At 38.4% G+C, this 15,342-nt stretch overlaps 1 protein-coding gene across 4 annotated transcripts in view; it reads left to right on the top strand.

Annotated features, from left to right (window-relative positions):
- The window catches only part of EDRF1 (erythroid differentiation regulatory factor 1), a 48,408-nt gene extending 33,342 nt beyond the window's left edge, over nucleotides 1-15,066 (top strand). For 3 of the 4 annotated variants that reach the window (XM_037905763.2, XM_037905762.2, XM_027819689.3), the window contains 7 exons: nucleotides 755-978; nucleotides 3,230-3,388; nucleotides 3,741-3,890; nucleotides 8,163-8,316; nucleotides 9,165-9,280; nucleotides 10,593-10,759; nucleotides 14,187-15,066. In XM_037905763.2, the coding sequence (XP_037761691.1) occupies nucleotides 755-978; nucleotides 3,230-3,388; nucleotides 3,741-3,890; nucleotides 8,163-8,316; nucleotides 9,165-9,280; nucleotides 10,593-10,759; nucleotides 14,187-14,331 (1,115 nt within the window). In that variant the 3' untranslated portion in view covers nucleotides 14,332-15,066. The remainder of the gene's footprint in view (nucleotides 1-754; nucleotides 979-3,229; nucleotides 3,389-3,740; nucleotides 3,891-8,162; nucleotides 8,317-9,164; nucleotides 9,281-10,592; nucleotides 10,760-14,186) is intronic. The other variant, XM_043550548.1, reaches the window with a different exon arrangement.
- Nucleotides 15,067-15,342: the final 276 nt, after the last annotated feature.

The raw sequence follows: 15,342 nt of genomic DNA, 5'->3' as shown, positions 1-15,342 counted from the left end.
TATGGAATATAAGACTCTGGAGAAACTTTATAGTAGTTATAATTCCCTGGAAAAAATATGAATACTAGCACAATTGTCCTCACAAAAATGCCCAATTATAGTCAGGCTGTTACTGTAGGGTAGGATATTGTTGCCAAATTTCTGATTTGATGATTACTTTGCTGTCCTTTCTTTTTCTTTAACAGAATAATATTTAGCTGAAATTGAATCTTAATGTTAAACTGTAGGCAATTGGTTATTTAAACAAATTACTCATGGTTACTTCATAGCATAGTATCTGAGTTATTTCTATCTACTTACTTACAGTAGGAAAGAAGTGGTATCTGAGTACTTTGAGATAGCTGAGAAAATTAATTGTCTTTTTAATGGTCATTGTCTTACTAGCTCTTTGTTAACTTTCAGTGGTTTTTGACTTAATGTTATCAGAAGGCACTGACTGTTTTCAGCAAGGCAGTACAGGGTAGCGTCTGTTGGCTTATTCACAATTTCAACCACTTTGTGACACTAACCACAAAGCCTACATCATTGCTAGTTGCCAAAAGATAATGAATTAAGTTTTCCTTTCTCTGGCCAAGACCGAGCACTCTTGGTGAACTATTAAGTCTTCAGTCTTGACTTGTATGCTTTTCTGGAATTTAACACTATAGAAACAGGAGAACAATAATTTAATATAGATGTTGATGGTTTAAAAATCTTTAAGAAGCTTGAATGAAATTGTAAGACCTTTTGCCCCCTCCCCTCCCTTTTGATCTAGTGAGCAAAAGTGTATCTACAGCAGAGCAGCAACTGTGGAAGAAAAGCTTCTCTTGCTTTGAAGAAGGGATTCATAACTTTGAGTCAATTGATGATGCAACCAATTCTGCCCTTCTTCTATGTAACACTGGAAGACTGATGCGAATTTGTGCTCAAGCACATTGTGCTGCCGGAGGAGCTTTTAAGCGAGAATTTTCCCCAGAAGAGGCCCTTTACTATAATAAGGTAAAAGGCTTATTGATCAGCTTGCAGTTCCTTGCTTAAAAGAATGGGCCTTGCTATTTTGCAGTGATTTCCCACTAAGCATGTGCATAAAATACATTTCTCTGGATGGATCATTTTCTGTAGTTCAGCATTTTCAAACTAATTTTTATTGTGGGGAGTGGTGGATTGGCCCCTGGGTCAACTGGCAGACATGTTATGACTATTTCAGGTAAAGCTTTAAATGTAGAAACTAAAAATATTTTGTGTATTGATTTCATATTAATTGAAAGTGTATAGGAAAATACCAAGAATAAACATAACTATGTAAAAGTGCTCACTATGAAAAATAACAGGTATGTGTTTTGTCAGTTACAAAAAGTGAAGTTGATGGTTGATTTTTTTTTTTTTTTTTTTTTTCCTCCTTCCCCCGACAAGCAGGGAGTTGCTCTCACAAATGCACACTTAATTTGTGAGAGCAATTTCTGTGAAGCAATGTGCCGATTTCAGTATGTGCATACGGTCACTTACGCATAGACATTTACATTTGCAGTTACACATTCAAATTAAGCATGAAGAGGCATGTCCGAGTTTAGAAAATCAGGTCCGTAGTATTTTGATTAGTAGTACTTATTCCAGATCTGATCATCTTTAAAAAGATTGCCGTTACCTTGCTTACCTTATGTTATACACACAATTTATCAGAGGTAAATAATTTTGATATTTCTCAACATATGTATTTCTGTTTGTCCTAGGCCTACAATGCCCCTTGTGCAGTGTTTTTGAATTATTACATGCGGCAGTAGTATTGGGACTTGGAAAGTGGTATTCAACAGATGACCTTAAACTAACATTTAACTCTTTTCAGAGTAACAGCCGTGTTAGTCTGTATTCGCAAAAAGAAAAGAAGTACTTGTGGCACCTTAGAGACCAACCAATTTATTTGAGCATAAGCTTTCGTGAGTTGCATCCGATGAAGTGAGCTGTAGCTCACGAAAGCTTATGCTCAAATAAATTGGTTAGTCTCTAAGGTGCCACAAGTACTCCTTTTCTTTTTATTTAACTCTTTAAACTACTTTTTTTCCTCTTTTAGGAACCAAAAATTTGATATTTTAAACATTCAAAAAATGCATTAAAAATTGAGTTTTCAGATTAGCTATAAAACAGTCCTTAATGGATTTTAGGACCTCAGTGAAAGGAGAGCAAAAATTGTGAACATATCTGATGGAAACACTGTAACCAATGAACTTAAAGATCACCCTTGCTATAGTTAAATATTGTCCTTTTTAGATTTTGCATCATTCATTTAATGATTGGACAGATCCCTAAGCTACTAGGAGAAGCTGGGGACATTCAGTCTTCTCCATCTCATTGCTAACTGATGGGTAAAGATCTCAGAAGAAAATAACTTAAGTAGCACTTTTAATTCAAAAGGATTCTCAGGGCTTCCTAAAGTACATAGAAGACCACTGATATACTGTTAAAGTAGAATTTGACATCACTTTTTAAGATAGAGGGACCTTTTTGACCTGAACACTGGGACCAAACCCTCCAACTCTTGTGAATAATGCTATGGAATCTTTAGTATCTGTATAAACAAGACCTCAGTGTGTTAGGTCTTGGGCAGAAATCCTCCTGGCCTCAGAGAGCTCAAAATATCTGAACTGGACAGTTCATTTTTGCAGGAAAAAGAGCTGGATAGCCCTGGCAGCCTCTTGTACATAAAGCTTGGCTCTGAAGCAGTGTCTTTGCAGTATCATGTTGGAGGTAGGCTTATGGGTGGACAGGGAAGCTGGATGGACCATGACTAGGGAGTGTCTAAAGTACACCACATGTCCCACGTTTGTGGGGGCTAGCTGCTCATTGTATAATGTACTCTGCTTCCAGGATTGGGTGGATTCTGTCCCTTCCCGTGTGTAGCTACCTTGTACCAAGGCCTCCCTTCTACACAGGAGATAAGGATTTTATCCTTATTGCTTAATTTTGCTTCCATTTCCATACCTGCACACTGTAATGTAAACGTAATTTGTGTTGTGTATATTTTTAGTCTGAATTAAACTCCAATTTTGTATTTGCATGGTATTGCCAGTTGTTAGATGTAGGAGATGCATGATTTAAATAGATTACAAAAGTGGTTCTGAGGAAAATGCTAAGAAAATGTCCAGATGAGTTGTGAAATGCTTTCGTATTAGAATGAGTAGAGCATACTGGATTGTTGCCACTCACTATGCTATAAACCCGTGTCAATAACTACTACTTTACAACATGTTTATAGGCTATTGATTACTATCTGAAGGCTTTAAGATCACTGGGCAAAAGAGAGATGCATCCAGCAGTTTGGGATTCTGTGAACTGGGAACTGTCCACTACCTATTTTACTATGGCAACTTTGCAGCAGGATTATGCACCATTATCTAGAAAGGCTCAGGAACAGGTAATGAAGGAGGATTTATAACAACATCCACTGAAACAAACCATTCTTCAGTTTTTTGTGAAGAACAAGTGGAATGGTAGAGAACTCCTGCTGTGAGCTAAAGTGGATACATAACTTGTAAATCTTTATATGATTAAAAACTGTTGTGTAGCAGTTATTGCTAACAGAATATGGCACATTAAGAAGAGTACACTGTAAATGATCATATTGTCATATCTTTTTTTTTTCTTTTGTAGAAACCTAAAATATAAAGTGCTATGTAAACATCTGCAACCTGTTCTTTTTTATATTGGGTCTTCATGATTTCAAAGTAAATGTTTTGACACTGCATCGTGAAATCTTGTTTTTGTAGATAGAGAAGGAAGTTAGTGAGGCCATGATGAAATCTTTGAAATACTGTGATGTTGATACAGAGTCTGCACGACAACCCCTCTGCCAGTATCGGGCTGCAACTATTCACCACAGACTGGCTTCCATGTATCATAGTTGTTTGAGAAACCAGGTAATAGTCCAGAATATTGAGTTGCATTGTAGATCTTTTTTTTCTTGTATGCTGTAATTTATGCTCTGTATCTTCTTAGCATATGCGCAACATGTCTCAGGTGGCACATGACCAGGATTCATCATCAGATTTGGTCCACTCGTTAGCTTCCCCGGCTTAAGCTGGGTACTGACGAGGAGTGCGGGGGGGTGTGTGTGTGTGTGTGTGTGTGTGTGTGTGTATACACAAATATAAATACAGTGTGTCCATTATACTCCTGTTTATCTGAAACCGTATTATCCAAACATCTGCATTATCAAATCCCTTCCTTGTTCATCACGTATCTCATGCTGGGGGACAAGGAAGGGATTTGGATAATGCAGCATTTCGGATAATAGAGCAGAAACCCCTGGCCAGGACCGAGAGGAGGACGGTGAACCTGGCCATGAGGGAGGCCCCCTGCTGCTGAATGGCTCCTGCAGCAGTGCAAAGAGCGCTCTGCAGCCACTGTCATGGGAGTGTCAGCAGGGGCATGACAGCAGAGCTGTAGAGGGCTTCGTGTCCTGCCACAGGGCTAGTGATAGCTAAGATGCGGTAGGGGGAAGCTGTGGTCTTGGAAGGGAGAGCAGAGTCCTGGCTGGGGGTAGGAGAACTCTGTTCTGCCCACATCTGATGAATCTAGGGATCTTGTGACAGTGCAGGGATCCCTCTGCAGCCACGCTGTTATGGAAGTGAGTGAGCTGGGTAGAGCAGAAAATCCAGGGTAAGACTGCAAGGAGGATGATGAGTCCCTGGTTACAGGGAAGGCCGCCTCGCTGCTGAATGGCTCCTGCTCTCTCGATTATCTGAACACCTGATTAACCTAATAATCCGTGCCCTCCATGGTAGTCAGATAATGGAGAGTATGCTCTGTGTGTGTGTGTGTGTGTGTGTGTGTGTATATATATACACACGTGTGTGATATCTTTAATGATTGTAATCTGAAGTGGATTTTTGTTTACAAATCCTGACCTATGACATTTACTAGCTCTTTGAAGCCAGGGCTGTCACTGTGTTTGCATGCTGCCTAACTCAATGAGGCCCAACCTGGTCATGGCCTCTAGCATTACCACGGTATAAAAGTTTAATAAGACACATTCTGATCTCTTTGAAGACTGGCAGTTTCTTTGCCTTCTATGTCATTCATCCAATTTTATTTATTTATTTTTGCTGAAGGTTGGTATTCATAGCTGTGGGTTGTTTTGCTTATCACATAAAGAAATGGTTTAAAAAGTGCTTGTTGCTTTCTAACTTTATTTTGCTTTTGCACACACATTACACTGTTTTACATATGGATTCAAATGGGTTACATAAAGCAGTAGATTCAGAGATTAATTTAGGATTGTACACACAAATCTTCAGTGGACATACTAATATATAATTATAATGTTAAACATGGGAATGTCTGTATACTTTTGGTTTGATGTTTTCTCAAAGAAGTTGAATGTCATGACTCAGTTTTTCAATATTATATAAAGAAAAGCCAATTTCATTATATGAAAACAACAACAATGCAGAGTTGTAGGCTTGAAACATTAAGCAGTCAGAAGCATGCAGAATTGCAGACTGCTAGTCCAGGTCCGTTTCGCCACGCAGCATTCTGGAGCAGAAGACCAACTCTGGTGTAGTGGATAGACCAAACCTATTGCTCAGTTTTGAATGGATGTATCCAAAGTTTGAAAAAATTAGTCCTAAACTAGTGCTATGAAGTCAGATGGATTATCATCATTCTTCAGATTTTTCCACCTTTGTTACAGCGGAAACTTTTTTCCTTGATAATGGGTGAGAACATTTGTTTTTGGATTCAGAGCTTCTACTTTAATTCAAGTAAAGGGAGAAAGTTATGATTTTGGTTGAGCAACCACTGCTTTGCAATTTCTTCTTTCCTGTGCGTATTGGATGAAGGAGGATGGGCAAGATGTGTGGAGGAGTAATTGCCTCATGCAGTCTCTCTCTTGTACTTTTGCTTTGTGTGGTGCAAGATCTTCATTCATCAGTAGATCAGTCATTGTTCACATACAACAGCAATTGTTGATATGTCTCTTTGGGATGTGTCAAGTGCCATAGCAACTGGTTTCAATTGACCGAGGTCTTTGCTTCTTGGTAAATTCCTTGATTATTAATTATACTGTCCACTTTGTCTTCACGGTCTGCCTCATAATCACTCCCAATCCTGAAATAATGCAGCCAGTTTTTAATGTGTTTCCAGGCATGTCGTTTGACTGTTTCATCATGCGTCACCAGGAATTTGGGGTTTTACAGATGCTTGGCCTTTTAACTAGGCTACAGGCTGATGGTGATTGCAGATTTTTATTTCTTTTGTAAATCTACAACATTTACACCAAATGATTTGAGGAAAGTCTTGTCCAAGTGGATTTAGCCATTGTGATGCACATCAGTACGTAACCCATATGTCGTCTTGTTCCAAATCACTTCCCATACTTCGCATCTTTTTCTGTGTCTGTCAAGTAGCTCTTAGCATCACAATCGTGCAGTTCATTTGCTAATGCCTTGGCTTCTCTTGTCAATGTCGCACAGTTCTTTCCAGTCTTACTGCTTCCACTATCAACCACTGATACAGAAACCACCGTATTCCCTATCTGCACACAGTTAGCTATCACCGGGTCATTGTGAACATTACTCCAGCTATCTTGTAATAATGTAACTGCTTTTTCATGTATTTCATTGAGTGTTTCCACACTCAAATTGTCAGTAACTGCGTCTAACCGTTCGTCTGCTACCTGCTTTCGATTGAGTGCTTTGTAGCCTAGCCTGAGACAGCTGATCATTCCTTGAAAACAGAAAAGGTCAGTAACAGAAAAGGAAATATTACAGTGTGATAGAGTGCTGGGTGCTAGCAGACAAGCCAGCACTCTGATCGCTTTGGCACCCATTAATGTGGGGAAGCATGGGGGAGCTAAAGAATTAATTAGCACACCAGCTAAAGATTGATAAAAAGAGGCAGGAAGGAAATGCTAAGGGGTGGGGAAGGGAGAGGAGAGGAACAGGGATTGCCATCAGTCTAGGCCCAGCTATCTCAGAGAAGTTGGATGTCTGCTCCTCTCAGACCCTGAGGTAAGGGATTAAGATACAAAGGACACTGTAAATAGCATTGCTGCATGGAACTGTAAAGGTATTGGTGGAGGGAACATAAAAAAAACTACATAACATTGCTACCTAACTGGCAGAGTCTGAGCAGGTTTCTGTGTTACCAGAGAGCAGGAGCGGAGCATTTCCTGTTTTATTTATATAGCCGTAAAAATAGATAAATAAATGATTTCCCTCCCCCCCCAGTTTCTTTTGTTTCGGTTCTGAAAGAGTTTTTTGTTTTCAAACATATCCATATGTGATTTTTAAAAAGTGATACTTCATCCTCATTGTCTTTGGGCGACGTGGATCTGGCTTTCTTTTGATGTACTTGGCAATGGCAGTGTAGTAGTAGTTGTACTTTCATCCTCAGTCTGATTCTGATACTCGCATACGTTTCAAAGTCAGTGGTTCTGGTGTCTTTATTCTTTCAACTGCATTTTGCTATCACATTTCTTCATATTGTCTGCCTTTCCACACACTTTTCCTTTTAATTTCTGTATCTAAGACTCTTTTTGCCATCTTCATGAACTTTCTCAAAATAGCCATGAATTGGGTCAAGTCGTCTTCCATCTTTGCTCCTGTTGGAATATTCTGACTTGAGTCCTCACTGAGTTCAGGTGAAGTAGTTGCACTCCAGCCAGCCAGATCAAGAGGCAGAGTACTAGACTGGACAGTTCATCTCAAACAGAAACTGAAATTTCTGAATCTGGGAATTCCCCTTCTTAATTTGCTAAACAAACACGTAATTTTCATTGCCGGACAAAGAAGGGGAATTCCCAGATTCAGAAGTTTTTCTTTGAGGTAGCAAAGATAATAGCATCAATCTAAAGTTGTATGCTGTTTGTTTTATTTCCTTTAATTGAAATTACAGACTCTGTTACTGCAAAACTGTTATCAAATGGCTAAGTATTTTTCAGTAATTTTCATTAGTATATTCTAAGAATTTTTTTTTTCCTAGTTTAAATGGGTATTTACCAGCACACTGTCTTAAACTAGCTTTTCCTGGGAAATTGCCAACCCTGCATTTTTTTTCTTCCAAATTTCATAATTGTGGATTAAGCAGGGGAGTGATTGTGGCTGTGATATGCCCCCATAAGCAGTTTTTTCACTGCATCTGTTACTTGAATGCCTAAACACTTACTACATAATGTACTTCTGTTACAGGTTGGCGATGAGCATCAAAGGAAACAGCATCGAGTATTAGCTGAACTTCATTACAGTAAAGCAGTAAAGCTTTTTCAACTCCTAAAGGATGCACCCTGTGAGCTCCTTCGTGTACAGTTGGAAAGAGTAGCATTTGCAGAGTTTCAGATGGCAAGTGAGTTGGACTACAAATAAAGAATCTCTGTGGGAGAATCTCAAAAAAGAGTAAAATTGTTACTGAGACAAGGTGGGTAACGTAATATCTTTTGCTGGACCATCTTCTGTTGGTGAAGGAGACAAGCTTTCAAGCCCAGACCTGAAGGAAGACCTCTGTGTAAGCTCGAAAGTTTATTTCCTTCACCAATGGAAGATGGTCCAGTAAAAGATATTCCTTAACTACCTTTTCTTTCTAATATCCTGGGACAAACATGGCCACAACAACACTAAAATTGTTACTGTCCACTTCTCCATTTTTTTGAGAAAGTAATAATCTTCCACTGCTTTGGGACACAACCACATTCTGGGAAAGACCTATTTTAGTCCATTGCCCACGTGTGAAATTTTCAAGCAAGCACCTTTGTGCTTTCTCCTATGTTGTCCCCACCCATTTGGGAGGCACTCCCCATAAGTATTAGCCACCTTTTAAAATGCCTCCTTAGCAGTCTCCTCTTTCCACAATGCCTGCCAAAAAAACCCCAAAACCTCAACCTTGACAACAGCTAGGCTGCTGGAGTGCTGAGACCGCTGCCTGTCATGCTGACCAGTCTTGTTATATTGTGTACTTGTACTCCCCTGTCTGTATCCATCTGTTGTCTCTTGTCTTATACTTTGGACTGTAAGCTCCTTTGAGCAGGGGCTGTCTGTATTGTGTGTGTACAATGCTTGGTACAGTGGGACCCTGGTTCATGACTAGGGCTCCTAGGCACCACAGTAATACAAATAGTAATACCTTTGTAAGACACTCTGAGATCCTTGCATGAAATTAGCTGTATTAGTCCAGAGCTTATGTCTTTCTAATTTTAGGTCAAAACAGTAGTGCTGGAAAACTAAAGACTCTGTTTGGGGCTCTAGACATATTGATAAAGACCCAGTGTGCATTCCAGCTGATCAGAAAGGAGCTTTTAGCTGAATGTGAACAGGTAAGCAAAAGGACAAGTGATCTGATTGTCTATTGCTTTGAACCTTGTGTAGTCACTTATACCTGTTCATTTGGGAATAAAATACTGGTTTTGAAATTGTAATTGAACTATTCTTTAAATATTAAGTTATTACAGTTCATCTTCAGGTTTTTGTTAAATTCTCTTCATTGTGTCTGGATAAGCATATATATGCCAGAAATACTCCTCTCTGACCAGTTCTAATTGATGTATCCTTCTATGGGCACAAAGAGAAGGCAAAAGTTAAACAATCTTATGTTTTGAGGCTAAACCCATTCTGGAATCCTGTCAAGTTCTGCCTTGTCAGACAGCACCGGAATAGTTGGAGATCTAAGTAGAACTGAAGTTCTGCATTAAAATGTTGAGGACAAAAATAGTATATGCAAACATCATTATATATTATTAGCGTGACATATTGTAACTCGGCTAGATGAATTCAAGTTTATAAGACAAGTTTTAATGTAATCCTAGTAATACTGGACCTAACTGTAGTTTTATTAAAGCTAATTGCCAAAATTTCAAAGAGAAATGTAGTTCTGAATTCTCATAGTTCTGCAGAGATTGATTAGGACCAATGTATTTCTGTATAATGGGACATGTGTTTTTCCTTTCCAGTAGTAGTAGTCGTCGTCTATAGTACACTTATGGATCCCCTGAAGTCTGAGAGTTGCATGTACACTTCTTTTGAACAAGGTTGATATTTGTCCACTAAGATTCACCATGTCACTGAAGTGTTAAAAATTTGGAAGGTCATTTGCAGTTGAGCCCTATCACAGGGATCCTAATGGTAGCATAAGCAGCAATATTTACTTATTCAGAGATACATTTGTCATGCTCAGATTGCCAGTGCCAGCTGATAACCAGTTACCAAAATCCATGCTTTCCCATTATTTTCATAACTAAATTTGATGGAGTACATAGAACATATTAAAGCAACTTTGAAAAATTTCACAGCCAGCCTTATGTAACTGGTGAACAATGCTGAATGCATCCGATGAAGTGAGCTGTAGTTCATGAAAGCTTATGCTCAAATAAATTTGTTAGTCTCTAAGGTGCCACAAGTACTCCTTTTTCTTTTTGCGAATACAGACTAACACGGCTGCTACTCTGAAACCTGTCAGTGCTGATATAAGTTATTACCAAAACAATTTCCATAAACAGCATGGAATAATAGTCTTGACATTAACATTGTATATTTTAACAAGTGAATTAAATTGAAATTGTGCTATTTGAACCTGATTTAAAAAATATAGTTTGCTAGCTGGGTGAGGTGAAATGCCTTTCTGTTTTTTAGATAAATGAGGATGTCAAAAGTAGTGATGAGAAGACACCACCTGGTGACTCCTCTTCTAACCTTAATAAAGATGAAGTAATAAAACTTCTCACTATATATGAATCTCGATTGTCATTCCTCCTCCTCCAGTCAATTAAATTGCTAACATCAACAAAAAAGAAAATTGGGTAAGTTGAGACTTGTTAAGCTTTGGTAAAATGCAAAATTACAATGTATATAATCCAGGATGCATCTATACATATTATATACACACAAGAAAATGCAATTGTATATGCAATTTGTATTTTTTGGAAAGATTGATAGTGTGTGTGTGTAAACGATCAAGCTACATGTCAACTCTGACTTACTCTTCTGAGAATTTACTGTTTTGTGATTTGTGTAACTGAGGGAATGACCTAAAAAACTTGTCTGCTCCTTGTGTATGGGCAGCTTCTTGTATCTGTTATTTCCAAAGAGCTGCGTAAGATTTTGAGAAGAGAAAATAAAGGCCATAACAAAAAGAAAAATGATCAAAACTTTATATTGTCCCTAGTAGATTATGAAACATGGTGAAACAGACATTCCTTCTCTCTGTCTGCCCCTCATCCCGAGCTGTGTGTTTTGTGTGTGCAGGGGGGCGGGGGGAGGGAGGGAGGGATGTGCATACACATGTACAGAGATCATCTCTAACTTGCACAGCAATCAGCTGTTGGCAGGTAGCCTAAAATCTCTCCGACTTTGGCATCATCTTTCTATAGTGATATATTGTTTGTGCCGCAAGTTGGGTGGATGTGCTTTCCTTTGACATGGGTGGGTCTACCTTACGTTTCCACCTATGACCAAACGTTGCAAACAGACACTGGGAGACCCACTGCAAATTACTGAACTTAGCAGATGACTATGTAGCTTGAAGTATGACATTTAGGGTATGCTGAAGTCCCCGCTGTAGCTAAAAAATTATGAAGTGATGTTTTTATGTGCAAATTTTGGGCTAATGCTTAGTAAGGTTGAACTGTAATATTTTCTAAAATACGTATTGGTGTGGCAGCCTAAAGGATTATCTTTTTTTTGTGTAAGCATTTTCCTTATGTTCTCAAACAGTATCTAACTGATAGGATTTAATTCAAAACAAAAACATGGCCTCTTTCTTTTTTTTTCTTTTTCTTTTTGTGTTGACCTTCAAGGGCTGTCTTGAATAGAGTCATGGCAGTGTAATAATTGCCGACACCAGTATCACTCCTCTTGGATGTAATTATATTTAATTTTTCCTAGGGGGACCCAGAAAATACATTTTATCTCATCAGCTGCAAATATGTGGTGACCCCATCAGCTGAGACTATGTAGACACTATGGCAGCTTGCAGAGCATCAGAAATAGCATAAATAGCAAAAATCACCTTTTTGGAGTCATGTTTACAAAACCTGTTCTGCTAGCTAGTTCCATGGTCATGTACACTGACAGTTTTTTTCTTTATTGCTGAATGCTGTATTAGCTGCACAGTTGGCATTAAGATCGAAGTACAGTTGTCTGTATTTTCACATTGGAATACAGTCGCTGGCCAGGTTTTAAGCAGCTGATGTACTATCATGTTGGATGCTGTGTGGCTAAATGCCGTTTAGGGAAGCATCCATCCTCCTGTACACAAGGACCATAAAGCAGAGGGGGGAAAGAGGGTGTGTGTGTGTGTGTGGAAGGACAAAAGACTAGAAAAGAGTCTGACTTTTTTTTTTGTGTAGCAGCAGTAAGGTGCCTTTAATTTTTAAAAAAGCTTCCACAGGGTGGCAGTGTAAATATACGAAATGCCAAGGACCAGAGTATAATCAATCTTTTTTTAAACAAATTGACATGTATGGTAATTGACTGACACTAGTAATTGTGTTGGTTTTGTGCGATCATACTTCATAGCCTTGAAGAGGGTGTGATGTCAGAGTAGAATATTTAGACTTTCTTTTCCTATCTACCGTTCTAATCACTAATATTCTGTTTAAATTGATAGGCTATACATGGTACATACACTTCAATTTAATTGTTATAGTGTTTAATTTTTCACGGTCTGCAAAATAAAAGCAGAATGCTATTGTCATACAAACTTAATACAGCTAATGTGTGTCATTCAAAAACTGTAGAAGTGCATTGAGGGTAAGTTAAATTCCCTTCTCTCTAACCTTTTTACATGTAATGTGCAAATAGTATATGCCCAGTTCATTTTCTGTCTATAGGGTTGGGGGGAATGCCTACCCTCTCCCATGCCTCCACAGAATGGTTAGCTTGGTCAGAGTGGGAATTGAGTAATTCCTCTTGCTGATCCATGGTTATTGATGCAGTCATTCAAGGGGAATGCAGAAGGGAAATTTTTACCCCATCTTTGAAACTGCAGTGCTCAAGCCACAAAAGTTACAATCTGGCTATAAACCTGCATAAAAGCAAGACGTCTTTAAAAATTAAGTGCTTAAGCAGAACTGAATTTGGCTGTGTAAAATTGTAAGCAGGGGAATAGTAATTCAAAGTGATGTTTTGTCCCAGGCATTTTTGTAATTTATCCTGGCAATAGCTTGCATTTCAGTGGCTTTTTTTATTGTATACCTGTTCTCTGTGTTAAATAAACCTTCCACCGCTTTGTGCCAAATGTTATGAACTAATTGCTGCTTTGTTTCTTAGCAATTCTTGATGGATTTACAATTAAACCAACTAGTCATATATATTACCTGTAATATCAGTGGCAACATTGTTATTTTTCTGAGATTTTAAAAACTGGCTTTTGGAGTTTTATTTCCTAAAGTGGCATAAATGTACTGGAGAAGGGGAAGCCAGTTTAGGAATTCAGAGAGAAAGGTAATACAGTTGAAGCGATGAGCCAGCAAAATTACCTTCGCATCAATGTTTTGAATGGATAAGTGGGGCAAGATGGTATTTGTCAAGGCCAGAAAGGAGAAGGCTGCTGTAGCCAAGACACAAGATGACGAGGGACTGAATGACACATTTAGCTGTGTATGGAGAGGAAAGGCAAGATCCTAAAGATGTTATGCAGGAAAAATCTGCAAGATTTAGACATTGCTTAGGTCTGAGGACCTAGAGAAAGGGCCAGGTCAAAGATGATGCCCAGATAACAGTGACAGGGAGAATGGTGGTGGTGCCTACGGTGACAGAGAAAGCAGAAGGGCTTGTGTAGGGAAAGACTAAGAGTTTTGTGTTGGCCCCATTGAGCTTAAACTGGTGGCTCAATAGTCATGAAGAGCTGTCAGAAAGGCAGGCTGAGATTTCAATTTGGAGACAGGTATAGCATGGAGAAATAGCTCTGGGAGTTAACATGGAGATGGTACTTTGAAGTCATGTTTGTGCATATGCTGCCCAGAAACTGTAAAGGAAGATGACAGGGTGAGGCTCAGGGCCCCATAGGACTCTTTCTGAAAGCTGGAGTTAGGGGTGAGGTGGATACTTGGAATGAAACGCTGAAAGAGTGATTAGAGAGGTAGTGGGAGAACCAGGAGTCATGGAATCCCAGGGACAAGAAGATTTTTGATGGGTAGTCACTGTTTTAATCAGTATTTGCACAATGTAATTGTTTATGCTTTGATACAATGTAATAGTTCAGGATACCTATGGTTCCTTTTTCAGTGGCAGTAATGAAGAGGAGGAAGTTCTTAAGACCAACAAGCAAGTTTACTCCCTTTTATTGCGTGCAACTGCCAACAAAAGTGTGACTCTGCTAGCAAGAATAGAAGTCATTTTAAATTTGCTGGAGCAGCTGACTCAACAGTGAAGCCGATAAGACAGGAATTCGGTGACTTACTAAATATAAAACTGCTACAGATAGCAGAAATATCAGTGCCTTGTTAAACATGGGGTCAGTAGCTTTGTCCCATGTGGTGCTTAGTTTTATTGAAGTTGAGGTAAGCATTGCCTATTTATAACATAGTACAGCTGGGAAAGAACAGGAGTTCATTGCTATCCCATGACAACTCAATTATGATTTGGTTATTAATGTTTTTACATTTGTGAAGTGCTAAAATGGAAATCTATAGGTAAAGCTTCCAATCTTTTACATTTAAGAAATACAGTTGATTTCTCTGAAAAGCAGTGGGCTTTGCAGTGATGCAGAATAAAATGTTTAGCATAAAAATGTAATCTGTTACAGTTGGATCAGTTTGATATTTTTGTATAAAATGTTACTTCGTAAGCAAAGCGGTATTGGAAGACTTTTTCCAGTAATGTTAACTGAAACTGTACAAAGAAATTTCCCTTATATATGCAAACATATTTCCTTTTTAACTACAGTTAATACCATGCACAAAAATAAATGTGTGCCTTTTTAGCTTCAATACAAGATTATCCATGGATATTAGCCTTTGCTGGAATGTCCTTTTCACCACAGAGTGAAATGGAGTTAGCTGTATTTTGATGTTTTTTATCAGGAATAGTATTATCCTCTCTTCAAACTTGAAACTGTGAATAAATGATAAAGCATATTTTAAATAAATTTTATTTATTAAAACTAGAACATACAAATCTAAGAGATTTTTTTTTTTAATTTTTGCTATCATTTAATGTTTCTGTCCAAGAGACACAAACTGCCCAATCACATTGAAAACAGGTTTAAAAACCACAGGCCTCGTTTTCATATGTGCTGAGCATCCGCAGCTCTAATTAACTTCACTCGGAAATCTGAAAATCAGGCTTTAGTCTCATCTCAATATGTTAGGACTTAAAACATGTAGCTATCTCTCCCCAAGTGTCAGTGAGGAATTCAGAAGCATGAGATATGAAGTCTTTT

Source organism: Chelonia mydas, chromosome 7 (assembly GCF_015237465.2).
Source record: "Chelonia mydas isolate rCheMyd1 chromosome 7, rCheMyd1.pri.v2, whole genome shotgun sequence".
Lineage (NCBI taxonomy): Eukaryota > Metazoa > Chordata > Testudines > Cheloniidae > Chelonia > Chelonia mydas.
The sequence above is the reverse complement of the archived record's forward strand: the minus strand, read 5'-3'. Positions and strand labels throughout refer to the sequence as shown.